The following is a 23162-nucleotide window of genomic DNA, read 5'->3' as shown; positions in this document are numbered from 1 at the left end:
GTTGAGACGTGGTAGTCCACCGTTGGGTGGATATTCAGAGGCTGAGCCTTGGTGAAATCGTTTCCAGCAACAATTGACCCTTTGATTGTGTTTTTGACGGAACGGGTTTGATCCCTCGTCAGAGTCGCCTCGCCTTCTGCCCGCGTGCTCCCTGAACAAGCTGCTAGCTACTCAAAGTAGACAGGCAGACTGGGTCTTTGGTAAGATTTATTGATCGCCGACGTGCGGATTTCAGCGGAAGGCTTCTTGTTTCAGCCTGCCATATTCCCTCCGCCTTCACTCTGCTGATAAACAGTTCAATTTGCAGCTGCAGACAGCGGTAGCATAACTTGATTATACATAGGTGGACGTGACCTCAGTCTTCCCTCGGGAGGAAATGCGGATGGCAGTGAGGTGCCGCCAAAGAGGGCCCAGCCCCACTACTCACGCCACGGCAAAGACCTCGATACCATTGATCTTGGGGTTCTCTGCCTCACCCGCCATCAAACGGACGCGCAGCGAGGTGCTTGTTACGTTGAGGCGATGTTCCAGCACAAAGGGTACCAATGGTCCCGCCACGGCCACGAGGTCTAGGGCTTCCATGAGGACCGTACCCTGGACCTTGACACCAAAGACTCGCTCACCCACAGCCGTTGCAAAGATTTCGGCGAAATGCAGTCGAACAATGTACTCGCCGGCCGGCAAGGGCAGGTCATACTTGAGGGTTGCGCCTCCGACGGCGCCATAGCGTTCTGATTGGTACATGGTGTTGGTATGGCCCGCCACAGCGGTGGAAATCTGATAAAAGCCACCGCTATTTGAAAAGTAATTGTCCGCACCCCACAGGTTGCCGTCCGTGTGTACAAAGGCCGAGCCACCGCAATTGATCCGGTGGATAACGGGGCCGGCCGATGCGCCAGGTCCTGCCGTCGAGCTACGGGTCCCCCCCCACAAAAGCAAGATTGTCACACCCACCACAGCGCAACATGAGCTACGCCACCGCTCGATGCACACTGGTGTTTGCGAGCAAGAGATGTACATGACATCGCAGCACTCACCTCACGCCGCCCCCAGTGTTGATGTTGATATCTGCGTACACCTCAATGCCGTTGATTTTCGTGTTGTCCACGATGGGTGAGAGGGTCAACGTCAAAGCGCCATCCAGCACCACCACCGAAAAGGAGCGTAGAATAGCCGATGTCGTCGTGGTCTCGACAAGCATGTCAAAATCGTCGAGAGCAATGGCATTTTCTAGAAGCACATCGAATACCCGGTCGCCCATGTTTGTATGTGGGGCATAGGTTTCGGCAAAATGTAAACGCACGTGGTACAGGCCGGCCGTTGGAACCGGGATCTCATACACGAGGGGCCCATCCTGGCCACTCCGCCACCGCTCCGTCCAATACAATTCATCGTTGACCGTGCGTGCAATCGCTTGGCTCGGCGAGACAGCTTCCAAGCCTCCATTAAACAGACCATCCGACTAGCGTCCCAGCAAAAGTTGTGAGCGATTCGAATCCTTTCCCAAAAGCCGATGGTGCGTCAGTCCACCCGAGTCAAGTCTTTACCTGCCACGTGTTCCCGGCTGGATCGATGTATCGACTGCCACCGCAATTGAGGCGCACAATGACAGCACCGTAGGCACTCAGGCTGGGCCGAGGCAAGGACCCGGGTATCACAGCCATGGTGTCGTAGGCAAAGCCCGCACTAAATCCCAGAAGCGAGCGCATGTGTGAGTCAGCAGACAGGCCCGCGCACACGAATGAGCGATCAAAGGCTGGTTGCAAATTTGAAGTGTACAACTCCATTGTTAAAGCAGGGACTCGAGCATGATACAGCCAACTTACGCATCTACGCTTTCGGATGTGGTCGTTGTGGTTGTGGTTGTAGTTGTAGTTGTAGTTGTAGTTGTTGTAGTTGTTGTCGTAGTAGTTGTTGTTGTCGTGGTCGTGGTCGTGGTCGTCGTGGTTGTCGTGGTTGTTGCAGTCGTCGCTGCTGACGTTGGCGTTGTGGTAACCACAGGCACCGTGGTGATGGTGCTCGTCGTGACAGGGACAAAGCTGTCACAATGCGTCATGCGTACTGCATCGGCCACCACCAAGCCTGGGGCTGAATAGAGCGTTGACAGGCGGAGGGCCAATGTTGACACGCCATCGACGTAAACAACACCCATCTCATCCAGAGGAACAAAGCCATCGGGAGAAGGGTTCATCTGCTGGTTGATAGTCTGAGTGGTCACGCGGGCATCGTTTCGCCACAGCTGCCAGCTGGCCCCCGAGCTGTGAGCGACCGCTGCCTGATGAGAAGCTGCCAAGTGATAGTAGCCCACAGGCATGTAGGTGAGGATGAAGTCTGCATACAAATTGGGTGCAAAGCGGCCAGGTGCCTGGTAATACGTGTCTCCCACAGCCTCGACGGCCTCAACCTCAGTCCAATTGCCGACTAGTTTAGACTGTCCCGCGACACCGGCATCCAAGAAGAATTGCCAAGTTTCCTCGCACCCGTCACTTGCAGTCGGAGTGGTGGTCATGACCTCTGACGTTGTGGTCGCTGGCAAATCGCCGGTCGTCGGGGTCTTGGTGGTGAAAGAGGTGGCGACAGTCGTGCTCACGGGGGCCGCAGTCGGCGCTTTGGTAGTGGTGGAGCTCGCCAGCGTCGGAAAGACGTTGCCGGCATCGCAGCAGCTACTCACGTGCACCAACACTCCGGCGTCACGTGATGTCGTGAGCAAGTCCAAGTCACCATCCCCATCAAGATCGGCGAGGTGGAAAGATTCCAGCCGCTCACCAGCTCCGCTGGTCTTGCCCACACGGTCGAAGATAATCGTGCCAATCTGGGTTAGATGGATGATATCGCCATCAGCTTGTCCAAGAAAGAAGTTGGGTGTGCCGTCTGCACTGAGATCTGCCACAGTCGCGCTCTTGATGTTCCACCGGCTGTTGCCAGGGTACAGGAGAATCTCGTCAATGCCTGAGGACGTCATGGCATTGCGCAGCATTGATAGCGCGCCTGTCTGCGAAACCCAAACCGCATCGAGATTGGTATCGCCTGATAGGGCGCCCAGTAGCCAAGACAGAAACAGAAGTAAGGCCGTGCATTTAAGCGTACACGGGAGCAGGACATTTTGTCAGTGGGATAAACAAGGCTACGCTGTGCTGTGCGCCAAAGTCGACCATGGTACTGACCATCAATGTCAACCAAAAACGCGTTGACCAGCTGGTCGGCTGTGTTTTGCACCAGCGTGGTTGCGGTGTAGCTGCGCAAAGCGAGATTGCCGACCAGGCGACGGATGCCGTTTCGCTCCACCACCAGAATGTCATCCATGCCGTCCTCTACACACCAGCACGCGATCGAAGGCCCGAATCGTGATGAGGGAGCAAGGCAGAGATCAAGCGTACAAACAACACGTGAGAATTTTCCTAATCATGATGGGATCGACAGGACTGTGACCGCGTGTAAAAGTACGTACCGTTAATGTCACCAACAGCGAGGTTGATGACACGATCAACCGACACGGGAAGCTGAACGGGTACGCCCAGCATGCTAGGAATCACATAAAGCGCTTCTTCAGCCCGATCACCAACCACAGTGTCCATTATGCCATCTGCATCAAACTGCAGCCAGGCCAAGCTTAACGGCTTGCCAGGCATCGGCGTGCGCTGGCGCTCTACAACCCTGTGGGCAGTGGCATCGAGGTTGTATTGAACAAGCCCGCCTTCAGACTTTGAAGCAACCAGAATCGTTTGATTGCGTGCAAGAACCGCCCAAGGCTTCAGGTTTGCTGTCTCCACGACCAGCCGTCGAAACATAAAGCCTCCTTGATTGACAAAAGCAATCACCGAGTCTTGTTCTTTGTGAATGGTGACAATGTCCAATGCACCATCCCCATTGAGGTCAGCAACCACGGCGTCGCGGGCCCGAGCGGGTGTAGCTCCAAGGTCCAATGGTGCAGGCGAATTAAAAGAAGCTTGGGCTGCCGTACATTCCAGACGACAGGATGGCGCGGGAGTAGCTCCACCAGCTCCATCCGCACCGGTCGTGGAGGAAGGGCTGGTCCGAGCCTTTGTCGTGGTAGTGATGGTGGTGGTCTCGCTGGGAGTCACCATGGGGGCTTCAGTTGTTGTCTGTAGTAATTCGTCAGTTGTGGTGAGATCAGACAGCTCAACTGAAGTGGTTGGCTCATGAGTCGTCGTCGTCGTCGTCGTAGTTGTAGTTGTAGTTGTAGTCGTCGTTATCGTAGTTGTTGTCGTCGTTGTCGTAGTTGTCGTCGTAGTTGTCGTTGTTGTCGCTGTGGTCGTGGCCGAGCCCGTGGGTGGAAGGGGCGTGGGTGCACTGGCCCCCACATGTGTGATCAAAACTCGAACATTGTCCAAAAGCACATGGGCTTCTTGGTCAAAACTGAGCAATGCACACGCTCGCACGGTGAGGCCCTGACCCAGTAGTGCCAAGGTATCCAGTTCGGTGGCGGCTTGAGAGTTTTCGTCCAGGTCACTTGCTAGAAGCTCAAACTTGAGCTGCGCATCGCGAAAGTGACCTGGTTCCATCGTGAGCAATATACGCGTTCTCAAGACTGATTTATCATCAGCAGCCAGCATTTGTAATTCGACACCAGCAAACGAGGCTCGGTCACTGCGATGGCCAACGCCCACCATCATGGTATAGGCTGTATCCGGCTGCAGGTACACCTCATCAAGTGTTTGCTCAATGCAGGCGCCCTGGCCCAGGTATAAAGTTTGGGCCCCGTTCATGACCGGCGGCTGAGATGGAAAGGCCGCGGCAGGGGTGCGGAAGACGCCACCCACACCCGCAATGCTCCAACCTGTAGCCTGTGCGGCGAATGCGCCTTCAAGATGCGGCGTGACGGGGCGCTCGAAGCTGGGGTTGTTGAGAGCCGCAAACCAAGGGCCAATGGTTCTAGAGAGACGGACGCAAGAGTGGCATGGTCAACATCAGGCCAGAAGTCATACACAGGACACATGGGAGACAGGTAGCCAAAGGCAGATGACTTACGGAGCCAGCGTGGTTGTGGTCGAAGTCGTTGAAGTCGTTGAGGTGGTGGAAGTAGTCGAAGTGGTCGAAGTGGTCGAGCTAGTTGAAGTAGTCGAAGTGGTTGAAGTAGTCAAAGTGGTCGAAGTGGTCGAAGTAGTTGAAGTGGTGGAAGTAGTGCTTGTTGTTGAGGTGGAGGTTGTGGTTGAAGTGATGGTTGTGGTTGTGAGCGTGGAGGTTGTGGTGGTGCTGGTGGTCGATGTGGTTGTCAACGTGACAGATGTTGTTGTGCTGGTGGATGTTGTTGTCGTCGACGTGGAGCTGCTGGTGGTTGAGGTTGAGGTAGTTGTGGACGATGTGGAGGATGTAGTGGATGTGGTGGTGGTAGTGACGACTGATGGGCAAGCAGCAAACGAATCACAAGCAAGCCCACGCAGCTCGATCGCATCCACAAACGCAAAGCTGAGGGAATCCCCGGCAGTAATGGTGAGGGCAAGTGGGCTGCCTATGGCCACGTGGTGGCGCGGCACCTGTACGTCAAAGTTAACCCGCACGGGAGTGCCCAAGGGTTGGGCATCGTCCATCGTCAAAAGTTGGCTGGCCAGCAAATAAGCTGGACTGGAGGTAGCCAGCTGCACCAAGACGTCCGGCATGGCGGTGCGCCCGAGCCATCCAGAGACGTTGAGGGTCAGTTGATAGCGAAAATTTCCTTGAAGTGTGGTATCGAGAATCTGCTTGAGGCGGCTGTTTCCGGTCATGAGAGCGACCTGTGATCCCTCGCCAAGTGTGGCAGCAAGCTGGATGCCTGCATCGGGCCGATAGGTGAAGACATCACCACTGCTGGCCCAATCTTGCACAAGCGAAAGAGCCACGACACCCGGCGGAAGGACGGGTAGCTCAAAGCTGGGGTTGAGAAGCCCCGGCATCTCAGAACCGATGACAATGGGGTGAGTAGGTAGGGGAGCTGGAGCCCCGTCGACATCATCTGGCGCCGTAGTACTGATAAGTTCCTCCACCGTGGTCTCCAGCAGGTCCGTCGTGCTAGGGTCTGCCGTGGTGGACAGGAACCAGCTATCGTCCTCAGCAGTCGTGTGGGGTTCATCGGTTGTGGTTGCTGTCATTGGCGTCGTTTCGTCATTAGCAAGCTCGTCGTCGTCCTCAATCAAGATGGGAGTGGCGGTTTGAGGCGAGTCCCCACCCAGGCCACCTGGCAGCAAGGTGGTGGGGCTGGCTGTCGTTAGGTGCTGGCACGCGCGCAAGAGGCGCACCGCATCCACATTGGCTTGTGGCGCATTGGCATAGCCGCCATCAACGGACATGCGGATCATCAGGTTCTGGCTCAGGACGGTTGAGTTGGGGAGGACATCGAAGCTGCAAGCCACATCCATCATGGTGCCAGCCTGCTCAAAGTGATCCTCCAAGACAAGGCAATTGGCTAGGATCTAGTCGCAGCAAGTCATGAGGGACAATCACACGGTAGGTGGTCGACTCGTGACAAGGCAAGGCGGGAGAATCGCGAGCGGGGAATGGCAGGCAGGTTCAAGAGCGTACAAGGGCAGAGGGGCTGGCCAAGAGCTGGATGCGCATCGTGGGGAAGGTGGCTTGATTGGCTCGCCAGCCTACAACCAAACGCAGTGTATAGATGCAGCCGGGCAATAGCTCTTCCAGCATCACTTGCTGGGTCATGGCGCCTCCCGTGCTGATGTATGCCATGTTGAGCCCAGCAGCCGGAGCCTGTGGTGAGCCGAGGAGAAAATTTGGTTACAGTGAGGTTGGCGGTGGCATGATAAGGGTCCATTGGGGCAACTTGTGCACGTATATGGCACCAAGGTCAAGAGTGAGATGGATGTCGAGTCTCGAGCCTGGTTTCATCTGCCCGGGAAAAAAAGGGGGGGGGTTCGCGCCTGACCTGGAAGCCACCTGGATACATGGTGGTCGGCACGCGATAAACGCCAGTTTTAGTGTCCGAGGCCCACCCGAGGATGGTGGTTGAGGCGGCGGTGGTGACGGGAAACTCAAAGCTGGGGTTGACAATGGCCAAAGGTTGCTCCCGTGCACTGGAACTCGTCGCTCTTGCCGGGACAACGGTGGTTAGATAAAACAGCGTGCCAACCAAGACCCAGGCAGCTACACGGGTAGGTGGCATCTTGGGGCCCGCCATGGCTCGGGCCGCGGCGGCCGGTGCCCGTTGTTAGACGCGGGTGTAGAGATGGCACCACCGAGGCCGGGATAAGGTGTCCTAGGGCTGCTACAACCAATTTTTTCGGGTGTCGCCTTGCGCCGTGGCTGGCAGACAAAGGGTGATATCAGCTGTGGAAGATGGGTGACCGAGGTGGCGGAAGCAATCATGAGCAAAGAAAATGGTGGTCATATCAAGCCAAGGGGGCACCCGCAGGGGTAGAGATCATTGAGATGAGCGCAGAGCAGCTCGTCTTTGTTCAATTGGTCCTTGAGCCAGCGCAAGGACATTCCATGTGGCGCAACGCAGGCTTTGGCCATGCTCACCAGTTGAGAAAAAAAAAATATCATGTCCCAAGAAAGATGTCAGTCGCCTGCCACCGCACGCCTTTATACTCCAACCATCGAAAAACGCTGGACAATACTCCTCACAAGAGAAAGGCCAAGGCCGAGGGCGATGGAGGATGCTTGAATAAACAAGAACCAGCCACAGACGGGCGGGCACAAGCCGAAACCAAGCGCTGCCGTGAGAGCGCTGGCATTGGCAGCATTCCAACACATGCAGATGTTGAGCCGCAACCACGACTCGTTCCCGTTCAACGCAACTGCGGACACACATTCTCGAAACACCAAATGGCACCACATTCTAAACACATGCCCCTCAAAGTATACTTCAACCAGCCCACAGAAAGATAGAACGAGAGAGAAGGATGACATTTAAATCTGACATTTTAATCACCCTTTTTTTCTGACAAGAGCCGGAATGGCGGACCGAACGTTGCTGATGGGCGATGGGGGGCGCCGCTGGCGGACGGTGGTGTTGGTGGGCGGCGGTCACTGCCACATCCAGGTGGGATTGGCGTTGCGTGTGTGCGGCGCGTATGGTATGGGCATCTGCGTGGTAGTGTGGGGGTTGATGGCTTGATGGATCTGGTGGAGCAAAGCTCAATGGGTATTGAGTCTCCGGTTGGGGCAGGTGGTGCGTGAGCTGCCTCAACGGGACGGGGTTCGCTACGTCCTGCTATCTGAGACGACAACAGCCTATTATTCGGGCATGATTCCGGGCTTGATCGCGGTACGTGGGAATGAGGTGAAGTGTCTCCTCTTTGTCTCTATCATTGCGTGGTCGTTGCGAACGATGAGGAGAGCAAGCCTCGATGGTCGATAAAAGTGCGATGGACCCCCTTTAGGGACACTACGCCGAGGCAGCCTGTCGGGTTGATTTGGCACTCTTGTGCCACCGGTACAAATGGACGCTCATTGTCGGTAAGCTGATTCCATTGCTTGGAAGGAGTGCGAGCATCCCGCTACTCTGCCTGCTCTTTTCCACCCCTCGCCTCGCCTCACTCCCAGCTTGGACCTGCTGGGTCAGGCACCGTCACGGGTATGGACGTGAGCGCACAAACCATCACATACCAAGATGGTCAAGGCCTCTCAGCCCAGCTCTTATACGACTGGGCTGCCCTTAATATTGGCTCTACCATCAAGTTGGCTCTACTTTGTCCCACTGCGTGCGTAGGAGGGCACAGCCCAATCTCATGGTCAAATGTTACTTTGCCAGGCCCAGGATACCATTGGCCCAGCACCAAGCTCTTCTTGCCACGCGTCCGATTGCAGATCTGAACACAAAGGTGGGTGCCCCCCTCCCTGCCCCAATGCATGTCACACAGTCTTGTCGCAAATTTGAGATGGTGTGCTTCGCTCAACAATGTATTCTGCTGGCGCAGTTGTCCACATTCATCGAGGCGTGGACTGCGGAGCATGCGGGCCAACACATGACCGTACGTGCCTGCCTTGGTGCAGGGCTCATGGTAGCTTCAAGTATCTTGTTCCGTTGGCCACTATAAACTCACTTGCAATGTGGGCAGGTGGCGGTCGTGGGAGCTGGCGCAGCTGGCCTGGAGCTAGCCTTTTGCATTGAACATCGTCTTCAGTGCGTGCAGTTTTTTTTTTTTTAACCTTATCTGGCTGGGTCGGGAACCACCTCACCTGGCCTTGCGGTGTAGGCATGGCCTCGGCGTCAACTGTTCTACCTCTCTCATCTCGGCTGCACCCACAGCCCTTGGCCTGGCGGCTGGTAGTATGGTAGAGCATGCTGTCCATCACCAATGCCAGCGGCGACATATCGAGGTTGAGTTTGAGTCATTGTCTGCTTGGCGCTCTTCTGGCCTTAGCCCTGGACTCTCTCATTTGTCTGAATGTCAACGGGTTGCTTTTCCTTGACCTTTTCCGTGCGTGCAGTTGGTGTGCAATGCTCGGGTGCGGGCCATCCAGGAGCACGGGGCGCAACTAGAGCTTGCCTTCATGGACGAACAGCTACCGGCCCGACGGGCCGATCTGGTCATCCTAGCCACAGGTATGCGACTTGAAATGCCGTTGCAACGGGTCTGACTTTGTGCTCACAGGAGCGCTTTTGTGATGGTAGGAGCTGATGCCCATGAATGGCCTGCCAGCAGCAGCTTGACCTGCGACTCACGTGGCTTCATTCGCGTGAAGGATACACTACAGGTACCTTTCATGCCGACTCACACTTGACGGCTTGGCACTGCCTCGCTGACTTGCGTGGGATGCAATCCTTCTTGTATTGGCTCTCATCGAGGCCCTGCGAGTGAAGACCGTCTGCAGCGATCGCGTCTTTGCCTCGGGCGACTGTGCCTCGATGGATAGTTACGCGGGTCAAAAGCCGCCAAAGGCAGGGGTGTATGCTGTGCGGTGCGAAGCCTTGCTAGTTCAAGCTCGTTCATTTTTTTCATAGCAAACGCCCTTTCTTGCCAAAATTTTGCGCCTCATCCTGGTTGCGTGGCAGGGCGGCTCCGGTCGTGATTCACAACCTCAAGACTCTAATCGACGAGGAGCTGCACGGCACATCTGCACACGCGTTAGCTCAGCGCTTGTTAACATCACGCATAGCACCGCACCTCTGCTCTAGCGGGGCTGATACATCATGTCCTGTTGTAGACGGCTGGAGACGTTTGTACCCCAATCGGCATTTTTGTCCCTTCTGACGCTTGGCGATGGTACTGCCCTGGGGACCAAGTGGGGCCTCGCTTTCGTGGGGCGTTGGGTATGGCATTTGAAGGATCATATTGACATGACTTGGATGCGTTCCTTTGGTGGTATGTGGCAACTTGCATCGTGGAGGCAAGCGCTTCCCCACTCCCGTGCTTGGCCATCTCTGGCCTTGTGGCAATCACGCCTCATACTCCCTACACGTACGGCCAACAGACGCCGGGTCGGGCCTGGCTCCCATGGTCGTTGCTCCACCTGATGCACCCGCCATGGCTGCCCAAGCTCTGGTAGCAACTGATGCGGATTTTAGCATCCAGCATGCCATATTGCAGCGCATGGCCGTCGATGAAGCCTACCGTCATGCTGTTCTGCACGCACACGACCAAGTCACCATGGTCTGAGGTACCTTCTTAAGCTCAGCAGGTGCATCCCGATACGAGGCGGCAGGGGCATAAATCCGCCAGTCCAATTTGCTCAGGCAAGAAAACTTGAAGCGAGACGCCGTGCGTTCCAACCAGGTGGTTGCTGATGGCGAGTACAAGGCAGTGTTTATTTTGAAAAAAATCGATCGAGTTTTTTTTTTTAAGCGTTGCGATCACTTTGCTGATAGCAAAATACAAAGTAGCAAATTACAGGATTGTTTCAACAAACACCCATCACTTTGCAAATCTGGCTTTAAACACACGACTAGAGACTTGAACACATTCAAACACCACACACAGATACACACAGGTTGTCGAAGCGCGTCCATTCCTCAAGCTGCTGTGGCGCCCTGCTGCAGCGTCTGGGCAAGCTGCTTCTTGTTGACTTTGCCCATCGCATTGCGAGGGAGCTCAGGCAGAACCTGATGACACACGATTGAAAGTCATGTCATTGAAAATGAGCTTGAATATGACACAAGGCATCAAATCGTAGTCAAGGATTGGGCAGAGGTGCAACCGCTTCAGACACTGACCTCGAGAGCAGTAGGTAGTTTGTAAGAAGCGAGCTCAGTGCCCATGAAGTCACGCAATGCTTCTAGGGTCAGGGGATCCGCGCCCTCCTTGAATACAACCACTACTCCAACCAGCAGTGCCAGCCAGCAACCGTCAAAAGGTCGGTGAGAAGGAACCCACGAGGATGAGTGGAGGTCAAGCCTGATGCATGGGTTCTATCAGCGCGATGAGGGGTAGTGGCGCCAGCGCCAACCGACCGGCTACGACGCGTTGACCCCAGGTTTCATCGTCAACGCCGACAATGGCACCGTCGCTGATGGCTTGGTGCGCCAGAAGAATGCGCTCAATTTCTAGCGCGGACAGCTTGAATCCACCAGTCTTGATAATGTCCTGTGAAGCCCGGCCCAAAATGCTGTAGGTCTGCTTTTGTGGGTCATAACGGCCAATGTCCCCCGTACGGAAAAAGCCTGTGCCACGGCACGTCGCACGGTAGCATGGAGGTAAGGCCAGGGCTCTTTTCGTGCGGTACGGTCATCGAGGTGAGTGCAGCGTAGAGCCAACCTTCAGTGTCGAAAGATTCATCGGTGGCATCCGGCTTGTTCAGGTACTCCTTAAACATGGTGTGTGATTTGATGCAAATTTCGCCCTCGGCCGCAATCTGAGAGCAGTGGTGCATGAGTGGAACTGCACGCCTGTGCACAGGCGCTACGCGGCGACGCAATGAGCAAGAACCGCCGCATACCGATGGTGCCGGTTCGGGCTCCTCTTCGCAAGCTGAGCGGTCATAAAATGCGTCTCCGCTGTCCCCAGCCAGCTAAATGACAGCAACGGACCGGCCCAGCCGCGTTCAAGAGCAGATTAAGAGGTCGGCTCAGACTGTGAGGATGTTGCGTGGGCGGAACAGATGCTTTTGAAAACAAGGCTAAAGAACGCTCGTGCGTATGCGGCAGCCGCACCTTGACCACGACGTTTTGAAAGGGCTGACCGACGGCGCCGGGAATGCGCTCGCCGTGAAGGGGATTTCCGAGCGCCATGCCAATCTCAGTCATGCCGTAGCGTTCAAGCAGGGTATGACCCGACACTTTGCGAAAGCGTTCCAGGACAGGAGTGGGCAGAGCTGCTGAGCCACTGACGGTCAGGCGCAGATCGCGGCACCCAGCTCGAAACTCAGCCTGTTCTGACCTACGCAAAACAGTAGCCTTGGATGAGCCGCCCTAGAAAACGCCTGATACAATGTGTAGCACCAAGCAAGCTGCACACGGATGCTTTGAGTCACGTTTGGTTCTTGACAACGGTATCGAGGCTGGGAGCGTCACGACTCACTCGGGGCGGCGTTCGTATTCCTGCAGCAGCTTGCTGTAGATTGTGGGCACGGCCATCAGCAGCGTCATGTCTGTCGTCCGATCGGGGGTCTTGGACACATTGGTGCGGAGTCTAGCAGGTGGTGGTGATTCACACGATCAGTCTGGCCGCTGTCCCCAGAAGCACACTGCCAAAATCAGCAGGGCATTTGGCGACTGGGCGAGCATACCGGTCAAAAACGTTTGGGGCAGAGAATCCTGGATACATCTCGAGGGTGGCTCCCGAGAGGGCAGCACAGGCGACAACGTTGATGATGCCATGCACGTGATGAAGGGGTAGGAAATTCATGATGCGATCGTGGCTGGTCCATTCCCAGGCGGAAACCAAGTTGCCAACCAAGTTGGCAAGACTGAAGTGCGTGTGCAGTACGCCTGCGGGCATTGTTGACCACAGGTCAGAGTAGAGTGCAAGGTTGCAGGAAGGGAGATAATGAGGGAAAGAGGAGTCGAAGGCTTTGGTGAGAAGGCTTTTGTGTATCAGTGCACTTTGCTTCAAAAATTGGCCAAGCGAGAGAGGGTACCTTTGGGCAGGGATGTGGTGCCCGAGGTGTAAATGACCAGGGCGCCATCGCCCTGTGAGACTTCTGGCACGCTGTCTAGCTCACGTTGGACGGCGGCATGCAGCGCGTCAGACTGGGGCTCGTTTTGAATAAACGACATGAGATGTTGTGCATCCAGGACGTGTTCAACGGGGTGTGACTGTAGGGCGGCTTGGAGGTGCTCTTGGCTGGTGGCATCGTGAATGACAGTGTCGACGTGGGCATCCTCAAGGACATAGGCCAATTCATTGGCCGAGTGCTTGCTGCACATGGGCACAGCCACTTTGCCGGCGAGCCAGATGCCAATGAGGGTTGCCAGCCAATTGGAGTTGGGCGCCAACAAAAAGCCCACGCTGCTGTTCTGAACCGAGGTGGCCTCGCTGGTGAGTTGTCGGGCAATTTGCAGCGCGCGGTATTGAATCTGAAGATGGCTTGCCTCATGGCGACCCTCTGAGCCCACATCAATCACCGATGGACGCTGTAGGACGTCGATGGGGTGGGAGAAATATGGCTGCAGAGCCTCACATAGATTAGGATGCTCGGGTATGACATGGCTGGCGCGGGTGCGGATGCCAGCCCACAAGCCTTGCGCTGCTGCTGTCGGCAGGGGCCGAGCTGCACGCCAGAGCAAGAACATTGTCACTCTTCTGGTTGTGCTCGTAGGTCCTACGCCACGAAATAGCGGTAGAGAGGGACGAGATGAAGGTGGCAGCAGTCGGCGCAAGGGGAAAAAAGAGCAGCTGGCGACCGACGGGTGGCGCTCCAGCCTCCACGCACTCACTCTCTCACCCCTTTCTCAATCCAATCAAAGGCCCATGAGTAGAAGACCACACCACTTTCCAGCACCACGCCAGCTCAAGAGCACGTACCTCCCACCACTTGTCACTTGCCACTGCCACTGCCACTGCCACTTGCCACTGCCACCTACCACCTGCCACTGCCACCTACCACCTGCCACTGCCACTTGCCACTTGCCACTTGCCACTTGCCACTTGCCACTTGCCACTTGCCACTTGCCACTGCCACCTGCCACTGCCACTTGCCACTTGCCACTGATCGAATCGAACGCGTATCTCCCAAAAGCCCGAGCGTCTCATCAAGAGAGAGAGAGAGAGAGAGAGACACACACACACAAACAAAATGACATCAAATTGCTGACATTTGTTTCATCATCATATAACCTTGAGAGAGCAGCGGGGCGGGATGGCGGAGGAGGCGGCGGTGGAGGAGGCGGCGGCGGAGGAGCAGGCGGATATTGATCGGATCTTGGAGGAGCGGGGGCGGGGAAGGAAGAAGGAGTACTTGTGCTCATGGATGGATGGGGCTGAGCCACAGTGGGTGGCTGCTCGATACCTCAAGGGTACGGTTGCTCTGGATGAGTGGCGTGATGCAGAGGACGAGGTGCCAGAGATTCGGGAACCGGAAGCGGAGTGGCGGCCCAAGGTTGAGCAGCTGGCCCGCTGGCTCCAAGAGGCACAGCGACCATGTATTCTGCTTGGCGCTGGCATCTCTGCCCCCGTTCTTCCCACGTTTCGTGGCGCCGGAGGCCTCTGGACCAAGCGGGCCAAACGTCAGGCTGCCTCGACCGAACCCCTGGCCCCAACCGCGGCGCACGAGGCACTGGTGGCCCTCGAGCGCAAAGGCCACGTCGACTGGCTGGCGACACAAAACTATGATAACCTCACGGCCCGCAGCGGCTTTCCCATGTCCAAAGTTTCGGAGCTCCATGGCAACCTTTTCAAGGAGGTGTGCGAGCGCTGTGGCGCCACCTATTTTCGAGATTATGAGGTTGAGCTCGCCACTGCCGTGGACCACGAGACGGGCCGCCACTGCGAGGTAGCCGACTGTTCAGGGCGCTTGCGCGATAACATTATCCACTTTGGCGAAGATTTGCCTGCTCAGGACTTTGAGCGAGCAGAGGCCCATTTTGGAGCCTCGGACTTGCGCATTGCACTCGGCACCTCGCTAGCCGTCGAGCCAGCCGCCGGCCTCCTGGTCCAAAATCGCCCTCGCCCTCGCCTGCGAGGTGCCCGACGCCGTGCCAAGGGCAGAGACACGAATACCGCCCTCACTGCCTCTCCTACTCGAGCACGCGTTTGTATCGTGAATCTTCAGCCCACTCCTTATGATGACCAGGCCGACTTGCTCGTGCGCGCCACCTGCGATGACGTGTTGCGAACCCTGGACGAGCTCTTGTAACCACGCAAGTGGATCAGAGAACGGGTATGCCGCAGACAAGACCCATGAGTTTGATTTTTAAGTGAAGCATGGAACCTGGGGGTTGCTTCGGGGAAGCACGGGGCCATCATCAATCACCAAGCGTGTCCATCACGATTGTCGTGATTGATAGAGGACGATTTTGCATGTGTGTGTGTGTGTGTGTGTGTGTGTGTGTGTGTGTGTGTGTGTGTGTGTGTGTGTGTGTGTGACGAATAATGATTGATCTACAATTGCGCTCTGAAAACGGATCACATGTGTCTCCTTGATGCCATAATTGAGCCGGGGCTTGACCCCTTCCCCAACCTTTTCCCCAGTCATCAGGAATTCCAGATGGAACGCCCACCCGACCACATGTTACAAAAGTCAAGACCGAACAGGGAAAGACACGCGCCTATTGAGTGCATCAGAACAAGAAAATCAGAGCAGTATAAATGTCCAGACTCCACCTGGTCGGTCTCAAGCATGACCATTCAGTGCGCCGCGGGCACGGGCAATAAACTCGGCCGGATCGTCAAGTGCCTTGACTGCACGAAAATGCAGCTGACTACACGTTGTGCAAGCCAAAACACCAGAGCGGAGGGCCAGATGAGGACAAGACAAGCTCGGCGGCACAAACAACAAGAGGCGAGGCGAGCATTTTGGGGTTTGGGTCTGGCTTTATTGACCCACACAAAACACGCACGCACCTGGCGTCAGCGCCATCACCACCAGCAAGCTTCCACTGGATATATGCCACCCACACATCCGTGTTGCTGTTGCCGAAATGACGGACAGCCAGCTCAAACAGCTTGACCATGCGTTCGGTATCAACGTGAGGCAAGCTGCTCTCCAGACCCACCATGGTGCGAATAAAGGACCACTCGGCCAAGCCGGTTTCTTTGAAGATCCTATCGTGTGCATTCAGTGAGCAAGCAGGCCGAGTTTGTTCCATCAGGAGGAGACGGACACGTGAGACGGACCAGTCAAAGAGTTGGCGGGCTTCTGCAATGGATTGCCACGCCACCACGTTCAACGCCCGGCTGGCCAAAACAGCCCGCTCAGCGGGTTTCAGGATGTCCAGTTGCAAAAGTGCGCGCCTGTTTACGACACCGTCGAGTCGAGCCAAAATGGTGTCAGTGTACCACAGCCACATAGCAGAAGAATCAAGTTGAGGGCAACACACACATACCGATAAACAGAGGCGACGGCAGCATCATCCTGGTCAGCCAAGCGCTGGGATAGCTCGAGGTCCCAGATTTGTGCTTGCACCTGATCATGACACGGATCAGAGCCAAAAAGGTTAACGAGGCACGAGACCAGCAGCACACCATAGCTCTGGAAGAAACAGTCGGATTTCAAAGCGTACCTCACGGCTTGCGAGCGCCCGCGCTCGGTCAAAGGCGCTGACATCCGGCACGGTAGGTGCCACCAGGACCTGGAGTTGCAGGCTTAGGAGGACCAACTTATCGAGACTGTCGGACCAATCCGTGCTGAGTTCGGTCTTAGCACGCTTGGTAGTAGGCAGAGAATGGGCAAAAGAAAGGGCATCCTGAGCTAAAGTGTATGCTTGACTGGCTTGCTCCAAAAACACCAAGGTCTCTGCTAGTGCGCAAGCGCCTTGCACCAAATTGCACGCTTGCTCCAAGGGCCAGGCTGGGGCGGTGGTGGCACGCCGCTTCTTCTTGCTTGGCGTGCCTTCTGCGTCAGTAGCCGCCAAGGTCGCACGCAGCGCGGCCGTGGTTGTTGTCACGTGCGCCATCAGCGTTTCCCGCTAAGCAGAGTAGATCCACAAGCACAGAGCATGAGGAAGGCCGAGATAAACGGGCCAGTTCCCACCAAGGATCGGAGGTGAGCTCGGATCAGAAGACGATGAGATGGCTCACTGCAACGCACATGTTCCTTGGCTTGAGTTTCGAGCTGGTGACGCAGGAAGCGGATAGCAGCCAGCAAGGCTTGCGGGCTGTGCTCGGGAACTTGATCACGGTGCTGTGTCAGATAGGTCAATGCCTTGCCGTGCAATGCAGCCTGCTCCTGGTGCGTAGGAGCGGCGATATCTGGATTGGCATGGTCGAATGAGAAAGACCAGGATATGGGCTCAGAGAAGCGCTGCCTCTTCGCCGATAATGCCAACTCACCGGGGGCTCGGCTCTCGGTCAGGCTACGATTGGCCAGGACGGAGAGAGTACCAACAACATCGGTGGTGTGGCCTGCCTTCAGTCGCTCGCTGAGAAGGTTGTACACCTAAAGACACCACAAAGCGCAGGTGAGAAGCAGAGTGTGTGTGGGTGTGTGGGTGTTAAACCTTTGAGCCAAGCATGAAGGTGACCGTGAGGAAAGGAGAAACAGATTTGAGTTCTGCTTTGAACTCACCATGTTGCGAGATTGTGCAGTGTCACGGAAGAGGACAAAGACGTTGAGCAGGTCTTGCGCCAAGTCAGGTCCATAGTTTTGCGCGCCTGGCAAACCGGTACATGGGTCCTCTGGAAATGAGGCTGACGGCGTACTTGTGGTAACGACGCAGAGTCAATAGAGCGCAACGTACGAAGGGCGCTGAGGCACACCAGACGGGGCACGAGGCCTGAAAGAAAGCTGTCACCACCATAGGCCTTGGCTCTCTCGGTGATTTCGTGTTGCATCGAGCCAGGAGTAGCCGCATCTATCCAGTCCTTAGGTCAGAGCACGCGAGCTGGTGGAACAAGAGTAATAGCCCTCTGAAGCGCAAGCAAGCAAGCCAGGGGATGGTGAGCGCACCTGTCACGGTCATGGATGAATGCGAATCAGCATCGGTTGTGACGGCTCTGAGCATGTCAAGGGCTTCGGCACGCTCATCATCGTGAACCAATTGCACTTCTTCAACCTCCTCTTCTTGGTTGAGATCAGGCACATCGAGCAATTCGGCGTCACGCGCGAGATGCTGGCCCTCAACCACCTGTCCGTTTAGATTATCTTCATCCTTTGCAACACCGAGGATGGCTGCACGACGGCTCATCATTTCCCAATGCAAGAGCTCGAGACGTAGATACTCGACCCAGAGCTCGGGGCTCTCACGATTAATGCTGTCAAAAGACCGGAAAGGTATTGCAAAGACAGAGTTGTAGTGAGATGTGGGGGGAGTGCTCTTGCACACCAGACTCAGAGTGGCACATAAAGCTTGAAATGCGAGCTCACGGAAGGAGCAAGACTGACCGCAGACCGCGCTGGAGGAAGACGCGTGCGGCACCGATGTTCTTGTTGACTTCAAATTCGAGCTTGGCGGCCCGGATCCAAATGGCAGGAACGTTGCTGTGAAATTGGAGGCAGTTGGCCATGACGCGATTCAGCTGTTTGTACGAGCGCTGTTCCTCGCAGTAGTCAAAGTAGCTGAGCCAGAGCTCGAGGTCACCCTGTCACGGGATACAAGATTTGAGCGGAGACCCACAGAGGGCGAGTCAAATGCTGAGAGTGGGCCTACAATACAAGAGCAGCAATTCACCTTGAACTTTTCGAGGGCTTTGCGGTACAGGTTCATGACACGGCGGATGATGGTGTGATCGGCGACGCCGTTGAGGTCTCGGCGTTGGCGAGTTGACTTGCGGCGCACGCGCAAGGCGTCAACATTACGCTCATACTATTCAAGAGGTGGGATAGATGTGTGTGCGAAGCGCAGAGCCGATGAAAGCTGTTGGATGGGGTGCGGCAGGCAGCGGCTCGGCCCTATGGAGGCGAGTAGGGGCCAGATTTACATCGCATCGAGACATACCTCGATGTACTTGAGGTAGTCGACCTTGCGGGAGGTACGGCGGCGCAGCGCATACTCAAAGGCACGTCGACGCTTCACGATCTCACTAATAAGGAAGAGAGGGAGAAGCACAGCGAGTGCGAGGTGAGAGAAGGGGGAACAAGGGAGTGGGGGGCAGGACTGTGGGCGTGACAAGGGTTACAAGAAGGGCAGGCACCACAAAGTCAAGGAATACATACGCAATTTCCGACTTGCTGAACAGGCCGCGCTGCCGCAGGTCGTGCAGCTCCTCGACCTGGTCTTCCAACTTTTGTTGAACCGCTTCAGCCATGCTACCGGTTCAGAACGGGCACGCACGCAAACACCTCCCCCTCACACGAGGTTGCAACAACCAATTCCAAAAACACCACCGTCCAGCAACCCCGCCCGACTCTTCGAGCCAGCCAATGGTCGTGTGAGACGCTGCGCCCCCTCACAGGTCGAGTTGACCGTCGCCCAAAGAGAGAGAGAGAGAAGAGAGTGCGAGCGTGAAAACACGTGTACGCTGCGACCAAAATCTGACAAAACGATAATCTGACAACATGATATAATAGTCTGACAATGTAATAGTCTGACAATTATGTCATTGCATTTTTGAAAAAACCAAAAACAAAAAGTAAAAACAAAAGAGAGAGAGAGAGAGAGAGAGAGAGAGAGAGAGAGAGAGAGAAGAGAGAGAGAGAGAGAGAGAGAGAGAGAGAGAGAGAGAGAGAGAGAGAGAGAGAGAGAGAGTGGATCTGGTGATGATCATACCCTTAATGGTGGTGTACTGTTGTGGGTCAGGCAGTGTACGTTGTTGTGGTGCGTTGTTGTTGGTGGTGGTGGTGGTGGCTCGTCTTGGGCTGGGAATGGCAGTCGGTGGTCGTTGTTGGTTCATCAGACACAGGCACGTACGACGAAAGCAGCTAGCGGTGGCAGCAGCAGGTCCCTTGCATCCAACATAGAACGGGTGCGGTGTGTCGTCTCCTCGACGTACGTCACCTCATCACCTCCAAAAACAACCAAAGAAGAACGCAAGAAAGAGTTGAGCTGACCCCAATGTTGCACAATCCAACCGCGCGTGTATGTGTGTGTGTCTCTCTGTCTTTCTCCCTGTCTCTCTCTCTCTCTCTCTCTCTCTCTCTCTCTCTGTCTCTGTCTCTGTCTCTGTCTCTCTCTCTCTGTCTCTCTCTCTCTCTCTTCATCTCTCTCTCTGTCTCTCATCAATTTTTTGCTCATGTTTTCATTTTTCCACTCGACGGCAGACCGTATCCATGGCTGTGACACACTACTGTATCGCCGCCCTTGTGGCGGTGGCTTGCCTTGCGGCTTCAGTCCAGGCCCAGGCCAACCTTGGCCTTTCCATGCCGGTATGGCTGCGTGCTCGAAGAACAACATGGCTGGCATGCTGGGCCCTTGACGTGATGACGGGCGGCGGTCACTCACCTTGGCGCCGTGCCCCCATCACCATGCTTGCCCGGACTTTTTTTTTTTTTTTTCCCTTAGCTCAAGGCGTTCAATGGCGCATTGACGACTGCTGCCCAAACCGTGGCCAATGACCTGAACAATGTTGCTCTGCCCACTTGCTGGTGTGTCAACCATATACCCAATGACTCGTGTTGACGGGCCTTTGCCTTCCTTTCTTCTTCTTCTTCTTCTTCCTCTTCCCCTTCCTCTTCCTCTTCTTCCTTGCTCACGCTGGCTGCGGGCGCCTGCCTGACGTACGATGACCTGCCTCGGTCCGCGCCGGTCACAGCTATGACGATGTTGGCGCCAAGCACGTGCATCTTGACATGCAGGACATGAAAATTTCCGGCTCGACCGTCACCTTCTCCATTGTCAAGTCGAGCAGCACCACTTACGCCTTGAACGGCGCCGTCTCCATGACCGTCTCTGGCTCTTACCGTATGTGCCTGGAGTTGAGGCCTGGCTTGGTCCCCACACGTCAGGCCTCCATGTATCACGCACCTTGCTCACCTCAGTGTCTGGGCGCACCTGGGTAGGCCTGTGCATTCATGATGACCCCTTTGGCCACGGTTGCTCCACCATCAAGGGCTGCAAGGTCTGCTTTTGCAACCATGCGTGGCGTGCCTGAGCTGACCAGGAACTGAAAATGACGTCACCAGACACATGTGGTCTCTCACGCTCATCGCTACCTCCGACTTGCTCAGGGTGATTGGCAGCTGCAGCCGGACTTTAGCTTCAGCATGCCCATCAACATGGAGGCTGCCACCAGTGGTGCTCCTAAGATCACCCCCGGCACTGTGACCATCCCCACCTACACCCTCAACAACAACTTTTGCAGCCTGTACGTCCATCTTCGCTCATTCAGCCGCAAATCCTCCTCTCTCCCATCTTTCCTCTTGAGTCGAGTGGGGCGGTCTTCCTGACGACTAGCGTGGCCCATGCCTTTTTGTCCGCGACTCGGTACTAGGTTTAGCGATGCCATCTCCAAGGGGCTGGACGGCATGAAGGCCAACCTTGCCCAGAGTCTGCAAAGTGCAGCCGTTAACGTCGCAGCCAAACTGCAAGCCGCCATTCCCCAGACCGTCAACGCCGGCAAACTGGGTCAAATGTCTCTCAATTACCTTGTGCCTGCCTCTGGCGGCCTCACCAACCTGGACACCGCTGCGGTTGCCGGCTTTGCCGCCGCTGCCCCCCGTGCCCAAGCGGGTACCATGCCCAACATTGACGATGGCTACTACCACATTGTACGTGCCTTGAAAACTGCAGTCACTGCCGATAATGCTGGCCACTCGCAAGGAATGTCTTCTCGTTGGCCTCTAAAGCGTCCCCTGATTTACGCTCTGGCCATAGACCATGGGTGACAGCCTGTTGACATCGGCCTTTGATACCATCGTGGCCGAGGGTCTCTTTAACGTGACCATCAAGGAGGACGGTCTTGTTCTTGGCCTCACTTTTGGTGCGACCCTCTCGCCGTGGGTTTCTTCTGTTGCGTTTTGATTCGCCTTGCCCTCACTTTGCGTGACGCTGTGTGCTTTGTTTTTTTTTCTCTTGGTCTACCGATGGGCTCGATCAAACAGTGCGCAGCGTGCCGCCCCAAGTGAACATCTCCAGCAATGAATTCACCGTCATGTTGGGTCTGCACTATGACCTCAGCGACAACGGCACCCGTGCGTTACCATCCGGCTTGGGTCCTCAATAGCCCCTGTGTTCGGTTTGCATCCACTCACATTGCCCGATTGTTCCTCTTTTCCCCGCAACTCAGATTCGTCTGGCGACATTATCCTGCAAGCTGGCATTGATGTAAGTGTCGCCAGACATCGCATACCCCTCTAACGTATTGGCCAAACGAGCGCGAACGGCTCATGATGCACTCTGGTGTCTTGCGTATGTTTGCAGACCAAATTCTCCGCCGGAGCCAACCAAACGATTGTTCTCCAGCTCGCATTGACCAACGCCACCAACGTCGGCATGGGTCCCAACTGCCAGGGCGCTTGCGAGATTGTGGTGCAAACCATCCGCAAGTACCAGGCGCCCATCATCAACGGCATCAACAATTATCTGCAGGATGTACGACCATGTCTCGTTTGATCTTGTGTGCCAGGCACGACGTTGCCATTGGCTGCCGCCCTCACTGTCCTGGTCCTGATTGCTCCTTTTGCTGATTCGGGTCTTGAATAGAAGCCCGTGGTGTTCCCCGCACCCCCCAGTGACATGTCTTCGGTCAGCATTGACGTCGTCCCCAACTACCTTGACCTCAGCGTCATGATCAACTCGGCTGCTCTCGGCCACACCCTGGCTGCCGCTATCCGACCGGCCGTCCTTGGCGCGATTCAGTGCCCCGCCATCCCCAATGCCCACACCGACTCGTGCATCTAAGGCCCGTTCGGGGCTTGCCACGTCCCTTCCACGACGTTTATCTCCACACAAATCGATCCGCACAGGACACTCATGCGTGTCCGAGCAACCCCTCCCCATTGTGGTGCTCAAGAGCGAGCATCCCAAATTGGGGCGAGACGTTTGACCGCCTCGTCCACAAATTGATCTGTGATTCAACGGCTGTCAGGCCCCCATCTATCAACCGAGATGCAAGAGATGACGCAGAGCACAACCGAGTCATAATCAGAGACAAGATCCAAAGCGAAATCACAAAATCACAAAAAAAATCTCTCAACGAAAACCTACGTTGCTCTTATTGCTTCAAACCAATTCATCTCTCTCTCTCTCTCTCTCTCTCTCTCTCTCTCTCTCTCTCTCTCTCTCTCTCAAACCAATT

General features: G+C 55.7%; 6 protein-coding genes across 6 annotated transcripts in view; 3 read left to right on the top strand and 3 right to left on the bottom strand.

The window, feature by feature from the left end:
• Positions 1 to 423: 423 nt before the first annotated feature.
• On the bottom strand, positions 424 to 7126 carry MONBRDRAFT_9143 (uncharacterized protein; the record flags this gene model as incomplete). The annotated part of the gene is made up of 9 exons (XM_001746748.1): positions 424 to 913; positions 1038 to 1462; positions 1548 to 2039; positions 2129 to 3027; positions 3165 to 3311; positions 3449 to 4893; positions 4990 to 6407; positions 6517 to 6699; positions 6875 to 7126. 9 exons carry the CDS (start codon positions 7124 to 7126, stop codon positions 424 to 426), a joined length of 5751 nt encoding a protein of 1916 aa, XP_001746800.1.
• Positions 7127 to 7934: 808 nt separating this feature from the next.
• MONBRDRAFT_26384 (uncharacterized protein) lies at positions 7935 to 10553 on the top strand (the record flags this gene model as incomplete). The annotated part of the gene is made up of 15 exons (XM_001746872.1): positions 7935 to 7993; positions 8049 to 8109; positions 8174 to 8218; positions 8334 to 8409; positions 8516 to 8654; positions 8711 to 8774; positions 8871 to 8924; positions 9012 to 9076; positions 9150 to 9228; positions 9385 to 9499; positions 9569 to 9651; positions 9743 to 9855; positions 9950 to 10021; positions 10102 to 10259; positions 10369 to 10553. 15 exons carry the CDS (start codon positions 7935 to 7937, stop codon positions 10551 to 10553), a joined length of 1368 nt encoding a protein of 455 aa, XP_001746924.1.
• Positions 10554 to 10906: 353 nt separating this feature from the next.
• Positions 10907 to 13624, bottom strand: MONBRDRAFT_26383 (uncharacterized protein; the record flags this gene model as incomplete). Its single annotated transcript, XM_001746747.1, is given in 9 exon segments — positions 10907 to 10996; positions 11108 to 11208; positions 11345 to 11554; positions 11649 to 11745; positions 11830 to 11901; positions 11921 to 12269; positions 12411 to 12521; positions 12619 to 12820; positions 12970 to 13624. The coding sequence occupies 9 exon segments, from the start codon at positions 13622 to 13624 to the stop codon at positions 10907 to 10909; spliced, it is 1887 nt and encodes a 628-aa protein (XP_001746799.1).
• A 566-nt stretch (positions 13625 to 14190) lies between these two features.
• MONBRDRAFT_9140 (uncharacterized protein) lies at positions 14191 to 15186 on the top strand (the record flags this gene model as incomplete). The annotated part of the gene is made up of 1 exon (XM_001746871.1): positions 14191 to 15186. The coding sequence occupies one exon, from the start codon at positions 14191 to 14193 to the stop codon at positions 15184 to 15186; it is 996 nt and encodes a 331-aa protein (XP_001746923.1).
• A 1101-nt stretch (positions 15187 to 16287) lies between these two features.
• Positions 16288 to 19694, bottom strand: MONBRDRAFT_32871 (uncharacterized protein; the record flags this gene model as incomplete). Its single annotated transcript, XM_001746746.1, has 12 exons — positions 16288 to 16455; positions 16553 to 16957; positions 17080 to 17240; positions 17322 to 17427; positions 17557 to 17642; positions 17729 to 17842; positions 17938 to 18242; positions 18373 to 18569; positions 18659 to 18793; positions 18926 to 19010; positions 19144 to 19236; positions 19555 to 19694. 12 exons carry the CDS (start codon positions 19692 to 19694, stop codon positions 16288 to 16290), a joined length of 1995 nt encoding a protein of 664 aa, XP_001746798.1.
• A 287-nt stretch (positions 19695 to 19981) lies between these two features.
• Positions 19982 to 23162, top strand: part of MONBRDRAFT_32870 (uncharacterized protein) — a gene marked incomplete at its 5' end in the record, with an annotated part of 11873 nt that continues 8692 nt past the window's right edge. Inside the window, 12 exons of the mRNA XM_001746870.1 lie at positions 19982 to 20161; positions 20188 to 20292; positions 20429 to 20511; positions 20679 to 20827; positions 20926 to 20984; positions 21094 to 21230; positions 21357 to 21633; positions 21740 to 21845; positions 21967 to 22056; positions 22152 to 22189; positions 22286 to 22456; positions 22568 to 22609. Of these exons, the coding sequence (XP_001746922.1) occupies positions 19982 to 20161; positions 20188 to 20292; positions 20429 to 20511; positions 20679 to 20827; positions 20926 to 20984; positions 21094 to 21230; positions 21357 to 21633; positions 21740 to 21845; positions 21967 to 22056; positions 22152 to 22189; positions 22286 to 22456; positions 22568 to 22609 (1437 nt within the window). The remainder of the gene's footprint in view (positions 20162 to 20187; positions 20293 to 20428; positions 20512 to 20678; positions 20828 to 20925; positions 20985 to 21093; positions 21231 to 21356; positions 21634 to 21739; positions 21846 to 21966; positions 22057 to 22151; positions 22190 to 22285; positions 22457 to 22567; positions 22610 to 23162) is intronic.

Source organism: Monosiga brevicollis, genomic scaffold, assembly GCF_000002865.3.
Source record: "Monosiga brevicollis MX1 MONBRscaffold_14 genomic scaffold, whole genome shotgun sequence".
NCBI classification, from domain to species: Eukaryota; class Choanoflagellata; order Craspedida; family Salpingoecidae; genus Monosiga; species Monosiga brevicollis.
Note: the sequence above shows the minus strand (reverse complement) of the source record. Positions and strands in the feature narration are given on the sequence as shown.